We start from the raw sequence: 11,384 nt of genomic DNA on the forward strand, positions 1-11,384 counted from the left end.
CGCCAGCGGACCCCCCCCGGACCCCAGGGGTGCTGCCCCTCAATCACAGACACCCTCCCCCGCCTCAGCCCCTGGGCTCGGGCCCACCCCCCCCAACACAAACCCCCGGGCCTTGCCCGCGCCCCCCCCCACCGCCGGGCCGGGCCCGGCCCTGCCCCCCCACACACACCCCCGGCACCCCCCGCCCCCGCAGCCCTCACCTGGCTCGGGGGGGGCGCCGCCCTGGGGGCCGGGGGCGCCGGTGGGTGCCCTGGGGCCGAGCCGGGGCCGGGCCGGGCCGGGCCGGGCCGGGCCGGGCGGAGCAGACGCGGCGCCGCAGCCACCAGCCGCCGCGGAGCGCAGCCGGCACCACCACAAACAATGCCGCTGATTGGGCAGCGGCCCCGCCGCTCTCCCCCCGCCTCCCGACCCCAGGCGCGACGCCCATTGGCGCGACGAGACGACGGACGCGGCGGACCGCCAATCGAACCCGCCGGCCTCCCCGCCGGGCCCGCCTCCCGCTTCTTACTGGCGGGCGGGCGCGAGGATTGGCGCGCGGCTCCGCCAATGGAAAGCCGCCGAGCTTCCCCGCGGGGCGCCTTTAATGGGTCCCCGAGCCTGGACATCCGGGTACCGCCGGCCGCGCGCGGTGTCGGCGGGCAAAAACCACCCCCCACACCCCCCCCCCCCCTCCGCCCGCACCGCTCGCGGGGGAATTTGGGCCCAAAGCGGCCGCCGTAGCCGCCCTGCGCCCGGCCCACGTGGCGCCCGGTACGGGGGTGTGCACGTGGCCCGGCGCGACGCCGGGGGGGGGGGGGGGGGGGGGGGGGAGCGGGCCCCGGTACCGGGCAGGGCCGCGCGTTCTCCCCCCCCCGCCCCGCCGCGGGGTCGCCGGCAGCGGGCAGGGCCCCAGCGCCGAGGAGGCCTCGCGCCAGCCCCGAGGCCTCTGCCAGGCCTCAAGATGGCCGCCGCGGGCCAAGGCTCCGGCCCCTCTCAGTGGTGCCGCCGACACCCCCCGGGGGGTGCGGAGGGGGGAGTTGGGGGGGTGTCGTGTGTGTCCCCCCCCGGGGGGGTCCCGCCCCCCCCCCAAGAAGGCACCCGGGGAGGCAGCAGGGAAAATACTGCAGCGGCTTTTATTTACAGACCCCCGGAGCGGGGGGCTCCTATTGCACAGTGCCGGGGGGGGGGGGCGGCCCCCAAATCCCCCCCCCCCCACCACCACCACCACCCCCCCCTCCCCGGGCACGGGCAGGCAGTGAAGGGGGATGGGGTGGAGACGGGGGGGGGGAAGGCGGGGGGGGGGGGGGGAGTGCGCAGAGCCTGTCCCGGCACCCACCCCAAGCGAGGAGAGGGCGCTGGGGGGGGGGGGGGGCGGAATAAATAAATAAAAATATATTAACACTGACATATAAAACCCTTCGTGAGCCAGGGGCCGTGGCGGGGGCTCCCCCCCACCCCCCCCCACCCCCACTCGGGGCTGGGGAGCAGAGGGGCTGGCCTGAGAGGACACCCCCCACCCCCCCCATCTCTGTCCCCAGGGCTGGGGTGGGGTGGGGGGGGGGGGGGGGGCCGTGGGGGGGCCACCTCTAGCACTCAAGGGTGGTCCCGAAGCTCTTGCGGCAGTCAATGGCTTTGGAGCTGGGGGGCTGCGCCCGCCGCCGCCGCAGCTCCTCCTTGCCCAGGCTCCCCGCCAGCTTGTTGTAGGCCGACTTGTACTTCTTGTCGAAGGCGGCTGCAAGGCGAGGGGGGGGGGACACACACACACACACTGGCCATCAGCGTTGCCGGGGGAGGGGGGGCCCCCCCAGTCTATCGTGTGTCCCCCCGAGCCCCCGTACCGATGTCCATGTGGTCCCTGCCTAACGCCGCCAGCGTGAGGAAGAGGATTTCCCGGTAGATGCTCCTGGGGAGGCAGAGCGGTGAGGCAGGGAAGGGGGGGGGGGGCCGCCCGACGGCGAGGGAGGGAGGAGGAGGAGGAGGAGGAGGGGGGTGTGGGGGGGTCGCACCCCTACCTCTGCAGGTGCCGGGGGCCGCCCGGGGCCGCCAGCGTCTCGAGGAAGAGGGCGATGGCCTTGTGCACCTCGCTCAGCCCCACGTGGCTCAGCACGGCCTCCAGGAAGGCCAGCGAGAAGGGGTGGCCGTGGGGCCGCCAGGACCGCAGCCGGGTGGGGACGTTACCTGGGGCGGGGAGGGGGCTCAGCGCCGCCCCCCCGCCGCCGCGGTTCCCCCCCACGCACACACACCCCCCCCCGACTCACTGTGAAGCCGCCAGAGGACGTAAAGTGGGGGGCAGCTGTCGGGCTCGGGGGCCAGGACGTCCCAGAGCAGCCGCACGCGCACGCAGGGGGAGTCGGGGGGCTGCGCCTGCGGGACAGGCAGGTGGGCGCCGGGCTGGCGGGGGCCCCCCCAACCCTAGAACCCCCTGTGGGTGTCCCCCCCGCCTCACCTGCGGGGCCGGGGCGACGTGCTGGGAGCCCAGGAGCAGGCGGGGGAGGTTGCTGGGCAGCCCCAAGCGCTGGAAGTACCAGACGAGGTTCCAGTAGATGATGGGGTGACTGTCCACCAGCTCCGGCTGCGCCAGGAACTCGCCGCCTTCGTTCTCCACCAAACTTTCCAGCTCCTTCCGTAACACCAACGGGCTCAGGTAGGCGAAAGCCACCCGCTCCGACCGCCGCGGCACCTGCGGGAGAAAGGGAGGGGGGAACACACGGACACGACACACCGCTGGGACACCCGGTCCCCCCTCCTCGCGGGGATGATCGTCTTCCCCTCTCCGTGCCCGACACCGTACCGCCGCGTCCGGGCAGCCGTTGCAGAGCTCCGGCTCGGCTTCGTCCAGGGCCAGGCAGCGGTGGCGGTCGCTCAGCACCGGTCCCTGCGCGCCGGGAGGAGGGAGGGAGCCGTCCTCGGCGGCGCTGCACGGCAAAGAGTGGGGGGGGGGTGTTATGGAAACGGGGCGGAGGGGGGAGCACCGGGGAGGACGCGGGATTTCCCCGGAGGATGGAAGGATGGGGGACACCGGTGGGCAGCGAAGAGGGGGTTTGGGGACACTGGGGACACCAGGGGGGATGTGGACATTAGGGTCTTCCCCCCAGAGGATGGAAGGATGGGGGACACCAGTGGGCAGCAAAGAGGGGTGCTGGGGACACCGGGGAAGATGGGGGACATTAGGGTTTCTCCCGGAGGACGGGGGACACGGGGGGTGCGCGGGGTCCCGCCGGGCCGGGGGGTCCCACCTGGGGGGCAGCTGGAAGTCCTGGATCTCGATGCTGAGGAAGGGGACGAAGGAGCGGCCGCAGAAGGGGCAGGTGGTGTTGAGGTTGGAGTCGTCAGAGGTCCAGCCGGCCATCACCTCCTCGTCGTACACCAGCGCGCCGCAGCCCTGGCACCGCGAGCAGCTGGACAGCAGGACCTGGCCGCCGGCGGCGGCACCGTCAGCCCCTGCGGCGCTGGCAGAGGGGTGGGGGGGGACGCCGCGGTGGGACAGGATCCCCCGGACTCACCTCCACGGCAGGCGCCTCCTGCCCGGCCGCCCCGTCGGCCGGCGGCTCGGAGGACTTGGGAATGCCAGCGCTGCCCACCGACGTGTCCGACAGGTCCAACTCGCTGCCCAGCGAGACGGAGCTCTGGGGGGGGGGGACACACGCGCTGTCAGCGAGGATGGACAGACAGACAGACAGACAGACGGACAGCCGCAGCCCCTGGGGGGAAGCCGGGTACCTCGGAGGCGGTGGATTCGGGACGCTCCCGTGGGCGCAGCAGGGTCTCGGCGGGGCTGCGGCGCGGCGGGGGCTCCCCATCCCGCTGCTCGGAGCCCCGGCGCGGGCAGGCGGCGGCAGCAGCGTCCCGGGGGCCGGCGGGGAGCTCGGTGCTGGCGGCCGGCCGGAGCAGAGGCCGCTTGCCGGGGGACAGCAGCTGCTGCAGCTTGGCGGCCAGCCCCCGCCGCGGCGTGCCCCCCACCGGCCCCTCGGCACCCGCCAGCCCCTCGTCTGCCCGGTCGCTCTCGTCCGTGGCAAAGCTGACATCCGACAGGCTCCCGTCGGCCGAGCCGGGGGGACCCCGCAGCCGGGGGGACAGCGGATCCGGGGCTGAGGGAAGAGGGGGGGGCCGGGTAGTCGGGGGCTCTCCCGGTCCCCCCCGGCCCCCCTCACCGTGGGTGCCGCCGGGAAAGCTGAGGCTGCCGCTCTTCACCAGCCGGGAGGCCGGGGGGTGGTCCCGCAGGCTGCGCCCGGCCCAGGTGGTCTGCCGCTGCAGGCTGGGACGGGGCGCCGGGGGGGCTCGGCCGCCTGCGGGAGGGGACGAGGGGGCTGTCAGCAGGGCAATAGCGGCCCCCCCCTCACCCTCCCGGCCCCTTCCCCATCCCCACCTACCTGGGGGGGCGGCGGTGGCGGCGGCGGCCCGGCGTTCCCGCTGCCGCAGGGGCTGCCGAAACTGGGCGGCCCCCAGCACCACGTTGCGGAGCTTGGCCCAGCGCAGGCGCCCACCCTGGGTGCCCGCCGGCCACTTGCTCTCCAGCACCGCCTGCGAGGTGGGGGGGGACGGGGACGGGGACACCGTGGTCAGGCGCCGGTGGGGACCCCCGTCCCCTCCACGTACGTGTGTCGCGTCCCCCCGCCCCGTCACCTTGTTGTAGTAACCGTAGGTGATGGTGTTGGGCACGATGCCGGCGCGCTTCATCTCCAGCAGCACCCGCACCGACAGCACCGGCTCCCCGTACTGCCCGCAGAGCTGCATCAGGATGCGGTAGCAGACCTGGGAGAGGGGGGGGGAAGCAATCAGGGGCGGCCAGGGTCGTCCCCCTGCCCCGGTGAGCCCCCCCCCCCCCCCTCCGCCTCCCCCTTGCCCCAAACGCCGCCTCACCTCGTCTGGCAGCACCACTTTGTGAGCCTCCATCTTGCGCAGGACCTCGTAGGCCAGCTGGAGCGCCCGCAGCTTGGCGGGGGCGGCGCGGACGTGGGTGGGCAGGTAGAGGAACCAGAGCCCGTAGCAGTGCCCCAGCAGGCACTTGGCCCACATGTCGGGCACCGAGGAGTACTTCTGGGCCACGCGCTGGGCCACCTTCATCTCCTGGGGACGAGGGGAGGAAGAGGAGGGAGCTAGGGGGGGAAGGGGGCAAGCCGGAGTCCCGCGCCCCTCGCCGTCCCGTCTCCGCTGAGGCCCGGCCGACTCGTCGCACCTTTGGCCCCGCTCACCTGCTTGGTCCTGCGCGGGGCCGGGCTGCTGGGGGCACTGCTCCTGGCCTGGCACAGCTGGGCCACCAGCGGGTCCCGGGGGGGCTCCAGGAGCTCGGGGCGCAGGGTGGGGAACCCGTCGTAGCTGCGGGGGGTGGGGGGGGGGAAGCAGAGGCTGAGTTGGGGGGACCCGGGAGGCGGCGGGGCGAGGGGAGGCGGGGGGGGGGGGGGGGGTGTCTCACCGGTACCGCGCAGGCAGCTCAGTGCCGTCGGGACCCGCCGGCTGCTCGGGGGGGGTGATGAAGACGGTGTGCTCGCCCCCCCGCGGGTCGTCCAGCTCCATCAAAGGGGGATCCTCCGGCTTCTCCAGCTCTGCCTGCACCTGGGGAGGGGGCACGGGGTGTCACTGGGGGCTGGACGGGGGGGGAGATGCACCGGGGGACACGAGGCGGAGCCGGCGGGACCCACCTTATCCACGCAGGTGTCGAAAAACTCGAGGCAGGGGTCTCGGTCGCTGGCGAAGGAGCAGTCCTCGATGAACTGGGTGAAGAGCTGGGTGCGCAGCAGCTGCCCGTAAAACCGGTGGTACGCCCGCTCCCGGGACTTGAGGAACCCTGAGGGGATGGGACAGGGGGGTTAAATCCAGCTGACACCCACCCCCCCCACTCCCCGGTCACCCCACCTTTTCCCCGCCGCCCACCCACCCTGCAGGGCGAAGAGGCTGCCGGCGTCGCGGCCGGCCGGGGCGGACGCCGGGGCGATGGGACGCAGGAAGGAGCGGTAACCCCGTAGGGCGCAGGCCATGAAGCGCAGGAAAGCCGCCCGCGCCTCCAGCTCCAGCTGCGCCCGTCGGCCCCGCGCAGCCTCCGCGTCGCTCAGCAGCAGCTCCAGCGACGCCTCCTCCCCCGGCCCACTGTACACTGCGAAAGCAAGGGGGGGAAAAATTAGGAGGGAGGGGTGGGGGGGCGCAGGCAGCTGTGGGGTCTCCCCCCCCCCGACACCCGGACCCCCCACTCACTCTCGTCCAGCTGCTGGGAGAGGCTGTGCAGCGAGGCCAGCAGCACCTTGCAGGGCCGGCGGGGCAGGGAGCGGGGGGACAGCAGCTTGCGTTCCTCGCTCCTGGCAGGGGTGGAGGGGGGAACAGAGGGACGAGGGGAGGGCGGCCGGTGGACCACCGGCATCCCTCCGGGCCCCCCCCCCCCTCCCCCCGGGCCAAGAATTGGGGGGAGCCGCTCACTGGAAGATGGTGTTGGTGTCCAGGTCGACGAAGATGACGTCCCTGGGGGGCTCGTAGAGGTCAAAGTAGCTGGAGTGGATGCCTACAATGAAGGGCACGGGGGCACACAGCACGTCAGCCAGCGCCAGCGGGCACAGCGGGATGTAGGGGCACTGCCAGCGCAGGGGGAAGATCATCTGGGGACAGGACAAGGGCGGTCAGCGCCGCGGGCCGGGGGTCCCCAGCGCCGCGGCGTGTCGTTCCCGTCCCGTCCCGTCCCCCGCCCCCTCCACGATGTCCCCTCCCTGGCACTCACCGCCACCAGGGCTTCACCCACGCTGGTCAGGACGTCGGGGCGCAGGGAGTGGATGAGCAGCTTCTGCTCGGTCAGCACGGCCACCAGCAGCGCCACCGCGTTGTCGGGGCCCAGGTTCTGCAGCAGCGTCAGAAAGCTGGCGCCGCTGCGGAGGAGGGAGGGGTAGAGATGGACGTCACTCGGCCGCCCCTCGGCTGCCCCGTGTCCCCCTCCCATGCATCCCGTCCGCCCCCCAACCCAGTGCCCCGCAGCCATCCCTACCTGAGCGGCAGCGGGGAGGACACGGGCCGGCACAGCAGCAGGTTGTCGTACGGGGACATCTGGGGGGGGGGGGGAACACGGGGACAGGGTGGGGCTGGGGGGAGCCAGCACGGGGATGGGGACGGCGAGGGGGACACGCGGTGAACTCACCTGGACCAGGATGCGCGGCCGCTGCGGGGACGGGAAGGGGACGTTGTGCATGAAGTGCGAGATGTGCCTGCAGGCAGAGGGGCCCGTCAGCAGGGGGAGGCGACGGGGGCCACCCCCTTGTCCCCGTCCGTCCGTCCCCACCGTCCGTCCCCACCGCCCCAAACCTCCCCCCCACCCGTCGCTCACGTCTCGAGGGGCAGCACGTGGGGCCCCGAGATGGAGTAGCGGTAGATAAACATGAGGAACTTGCGGAAGACGTCGAAGAAGGGCCAGTGGGAGAGGACGCAGATGCTCTTGCGGGTCTGCAGCGAGCGGCCGGCCACGGGCCGTCGGTCCACCACGCTCAGCAGCCCCAGGCGCAGGCTCTGCTTCTCTGACAGCCGCTCCCGGGGAAACGCCTCGTGGAACTGGATGGCCGCTCCGTACACCTGCGCGGGGCGGGGCGGGCGGGTGGGCGGTCAGGGCAGGACATCCCCCCCTCCCGATTCCTCCTCTCCCCGCCCCTGCCCCGGCCCCGTCCTGCCTTGTCGCCCGAGGCGCCGGTCAGCACGAAGGTGGAAAAGACGGGCAGCGGGTACTTGGTGTCGGCCGGCCAGCTCTCGATGGTGGCCCCCATGGGCAGGCAGAAGACTGGCACCGATTCGGGCAGGGGGAAGGACTCGCTGTCCTGCTCGGGGTAACGTCCCAGCAGCCCTGGACGGACGGACGGACAGACAGAAAGATGAACCTCACCTTATCATTTCCCCCATCCAGCCGAGGAAGGGGAGGGGAGGGAGCGGCTGGGTGGGCGCCCGGCAGCCTGCCGAGGCGAACCCCCAGCGGGTTGACCCCGCCCCCAATCGCCACGAGACTCCCTACCTGCTTCGTAGACCAGCGTGTTGGCCTTGGCCATGGCGATCTTGTAGCACAGGAACAGGGCAGGGCCCCACTGCAAGGAGGGAGCGGAGACGGGGAAGGGGGTCAGCGCGGGCCGGATGGCGGCGGGGTCACGCCGGCAGCGGTGAGAGGGGGGGACCCTGGCACCCACCATGCTGGTGTTGAGGTTCTTGTCCACCCGACAGAAGGTGTGGGGGGTGCTCTCGCCCTTGCTGGGCATGATGAGGCAGATGTCGGTGATCCCCAGCGTGTTGTGGCCGTGGGGCTTGGCCGCCCGCCGGTACGTCAGGAAGGTGCGTTGGTGTCCCGGCCCCCCCGAATTGAGGTTGGCCGAGCGGCTGTAGGGCGTCGTGTCCAATATCTTATAGCCCGGCTTCGGGCGGTCCTTGCCCTCATAGTGCACCCTGGGTGGAGAGGAGGGGTGAAGGGGACCCCCAGGGGGCTCATCCCCGCCCCCCCCCCCCCCCCCAGCCCCAGTCCCCGGGACTCACCCCAACTCGATGAGGGGGGGCTTGTCCCGGCCCCGCTTGTAGCATATGAACATCTGGGGGTTGTTGAGCAGCCCGGCGTTGAGGTCGACGGGGTGGCCTGAGGTGGTGGTCTCGATGCAGGTGAAACCGTGGGGCACCTCCTCGCCCTGCGAGCGGATGATGACGGCCACGTCGGTGATGGGTTCGCTGGGCCGGGCTGGGCGGTGCTGCTGGTTCTCCTCCTCCAGCGGCCGCGAGGTGTCCGTCAGTCCGGCCACCACGAAATAGTCCACCAGCTGCGGGGGCTTCTCGTCCGACATGGCTCACGGCATCTGGTGGGGGAAGACAGCGGGATGGGTGACACCCCAACCCTGCCCCACAGCCCACCTGAACCGGCCGTCCCCGGGGTCCCGTGGAACAGGAAAGCTCCTTCGTCCCGGCAGGCTGGCGGCGTGGGGCGCCCCACGGCGGAGCTGACGGGGCGAAAGCGCCGGGGACGGGAAGGGAGGAGGCTTCCGGTCACGCCACGAAGCACAGGGCAATGTGATGGGGACCCCCACGGCTTCGGGGGGGGGGCGGGCAGCACCCCACCCCGAGCACAGCGGCTGCGGGGGGGCACCCCTCGGGCAGCGCCTCTGAGACAGGACCCCCACCCTGCGGCGTGGCCCCCCTGGCTTGCTGGCTGCACCCCTGGCCCGCAGCCGGCCCCTCTCCCCTCCACGCGCCCCCTCCCTGTCCCCAGTGCCCCCAGCTTGCCCGGGCGCCGCAGGAGGGGTCCGTGGAAGCTGCCGGAGAGCTGCGCGGGGCGGGCTGGAAAGGGGAAGGAAGCGGGCGACGAGGCCGCCAACGCCCACGTCACACCCCCGCGGCTGTCACCCCCCTCCCAGGGGCACCGGGGCGCGACGCCGGCTCTGCCCCGGCCATACCGGGGTGAGGGCAAACCGGTCCCAACCCCGAACACGGAGACCCCAAGCAGGGACACCGCGGTGGCCCCCACAACCCCGGGAGGAAACCCTCTTAGCCGGGGTGGGGGGGGTGTGAGGGGGAGAGTCGCACCCGCTGGGGCCGTGCCAGCATTCCCCGTGCCGGCAGAGGCAGGGCCACGGCAGCGCCTGGAGCCTGTCCCCGTCCCCTGGCCGGGGACCCCGGGACCCCCCCAACCCCGCGAGCGGCCACCCGGGGTATTTTTAGGCCAGGCGTCACGTGACGACGGCCAAGCCGCCGAGATGCAGCCCCAGCTCCCAATTTAGCTTCCTGCCACCCGCCTCGGGTGGGGAGAAACCGGCTGGGGGGGGGGGGGCCACAGCCGGCCTGTACCCCCCACACACACCCCCCTCTCCTGGGTCCTCCACAGCGGGGCACCCCACTGAGAGCCAGCAGGACACGGCGGGGTCCCCCAACCCGCCCTCACATCCCCATGGACCCCCCCCCCCGGTGACCCCCAGCGTGGGCAGCCCCACGGAGGGGTCCCGTGAGAGAGCAGGGGCTTTGCCCCCAGCTGCAGGGAGAGCAGGAACCGGCCCCGCCGTGGGGCTGCCGAAGGGGAACCGGCCCCCTCCCGCGTCCCGGCCCCATCCCTGGGGCGGGATTCGGCCACTGGCTACGGGGCGAGCCTGCCCCGCGGGAGTGCCCCAAAGGCAGGGGAGCACCGGGGGTCCCCAGGCAGCAGTACGGTCCCCGGCAGACCCTGCCCCACGGCGCCTGGGGTCCCTGTCCCGCTGCGCGCCCCCTGCGCCCCGCGGGGTGGGGAGGGCTGCAGCAACACCCCCAGCCTCCCCCCCCCCCCCCAGCCCGGCCCCATCTCGGGCTTGGAGACCCTGGGGGTTTGGAAATGGGGGCGTCGGCAAACGTCAGCCCGGCCGCAGAGCCACCCCCAGCCGGCCCCGTGCACCCTATACGCACGGCCGGCCCCACAGGCCCTATAGCCGGACCTATACGCCGCACAGCCGGCCCTACGCATCCCCCCCCCCCCCCCCCAGCCGGCCCTGTGCACCTCATAGCCGGCCCTACGTACCCTACAGCCGGCCCTACACACCCTGTATACGCGCCCGGCCCCCACAGCCGGCCCAGGCCCTAGGCCCGGCCCCACAGGCCCCATAGCCGGCCTCGGCCCTACACCCGGCCCCACAGCCGGCCCAGGCCCCCAGGCCCGGCCCCACAGGCCCCATAGCCGGCCCTACAGCCAGCCAGTCGTCGTCGTCCCCCCCCTCTCCCGGCCCCGGCCCGGCCCCGCTGCCCCGAGCAGCCCCCGACCCCCCCGCGGCCGCCCCCGCCGGTACCTGCGGGCCGGGCCGGGCCGGGCCGCGCCGCTGGGCTCCGCCGGGCCGCTACCGCGCGCCCGCCCGGCCCCGCCGCCGCCGACAGCGGCCCCTGGCGGCCGGGAGGACTCTCTGTATCCGCCGGGGGACACCGGGACCCACAGGGACACCCCCCCCCCCCCCAGCACCCCCAGAAGCGGCCAGGACCCCCCCCCCCAACCCCCCCACGGACCCCTCCTAGCACCCCAAGAGCCCCCCCAAGCTCCCCGTGGCCACCATGCCCCCCCCCGCCCAGCACCCCCAGGAACCACGGGACCCCATTGCATACACACCCCCCCCCCCCCCCCCAGTAAGGGACCCCAGAGCCTGGCAGGGCGGGGGGGGGGGCTGGAGCAGCTGAACCCCCCCCCCCGTGCCCCCCAAAACCCCCTAGGGAGGCCCAGGAGCTCAGGGGCTCCCCCCAAGCCTCACCCCAGGGCGGGAGGGGGGGGGGAGGGGGGTGTGCACTGCCCCCCCCCCCCCAAAATCAGCCACACGCCGTCACAGGGGGCATTTAATTAACATATAATATATTTTAAAAAATAATAATAATAAATCACTCTGGCTCCCTCCCGGGTAGGGGGGGAACGCGGGTCCTGGGGCCCCAGGTCCCCCCCCGCCCGCAGACGGGGCCCCCCGCTCTCCCCT

At 73.5% G+C, this 11,384-nt stretch overlaps 1 protein-coding gene across 4 annotated transcripts; it reads right to left on the bottom strand.

The window, feature by feature from the left end:
• Positions 1–1,565: 1,565 nt before the first annotated feature.
• On the bottom strand, positions 1,566–10,759 carry DENND4B (DENN domain containing 4B). Of its 4 annotated transcripts, XM_076360000.1 has the most exons (27): positions 10,719–10,759; positions 8,461–8,771; positions 8,121–8,373; positions 7,952–8,021; positions 7,617–7,786; positions 7,280–7,521; positions 7,094–7,160; positions 6,944–7,002; positions 6,683–6,827; positions 6,388–6,563; positions 6,169–6,269; positions 5,855–6,070; positions 5,619–5,764; positions 5,393–5,532; positions 5,172–5,295; positions 4,840–5,046; positions 4,603–4,731; positions 4,350–4,500; positions 3,700–4,265; positions 3,483–3,605; positions 3,216–3,391; positions 2,771–2,894; positions 2,426–2,659; positions 2,238–2,343; positions 1,992–2,157; positions 1,818–1,882; positions 1,566–1,711 (listed from the first exon to the last, which is right to left on the bottom strand). In XM_076360000.1, the coding sequence occupies exons 2-27, from the start codon at positions 8,757–8,759 to the stop codon at positions 1,566–1,568; spliced, it is 4,401 nt and encodes a 1,466-aa protein (XP_076216115.1). In that variant the 5' UTR covers positions 8,760–8,771; positions 10,719–10,759. The 4 variants fall into 4 exon arrangements, with proteins under 4 accessions (XP_076216115.1, XP_076216114.1, XP_076216112.1 ...); XM_076359999.1 differs by having other exon boundaries at positions 2,426–2,894; positions 3,216–3,361; XM_076359997.1 differs by having other exon boundaries at positions 2,426–2,894.
• Positions 10,760–11,384: the final 625 nt, after the last annotated feature.

The sequence above is a fragment of the Aptenodytes patagonicus genome, chromosome 26, assembly GCF_965638725.1.
Source record: "Aptenodytes patagonicus chromosome 26, bAptPat1.pri.cur, whole genome shotgun sequence".
NCBI classification, from domain to species: domain Eukaryota; kingdom Metazoa; phylum Chordata; class Aves; order Sphenisciformes; family Spheniscidae; genus Aptenodytes; species Aptenodytes patagonicus.

Excerpts from the sequence above, each read along its gene's own strand:
- DENND4B (XM_076359997.1), bottom strand. The coding sequence starts at position 8,759 with ATGTCGGACGAGAAGCCCCCGCAGCTGGTGGACTATTTCGTGGTGGCC. Across the intron at positions 5,533-5,618 it reads TCGACACCTGCGTGGATAAG|GTGCAGGCAGAGCTGGAGAA; the intron begins GTGGGTCCCGCC and ends CCCCCTCCCCAG. Across the intron at positions 4,501-4,602 it reads CCTACGGTTACTACAACAAG|GCGGTGCTGGAGAGCAAGTG; the intron begins GTGACGGGGCGG and ends CCCACCTCGCAG.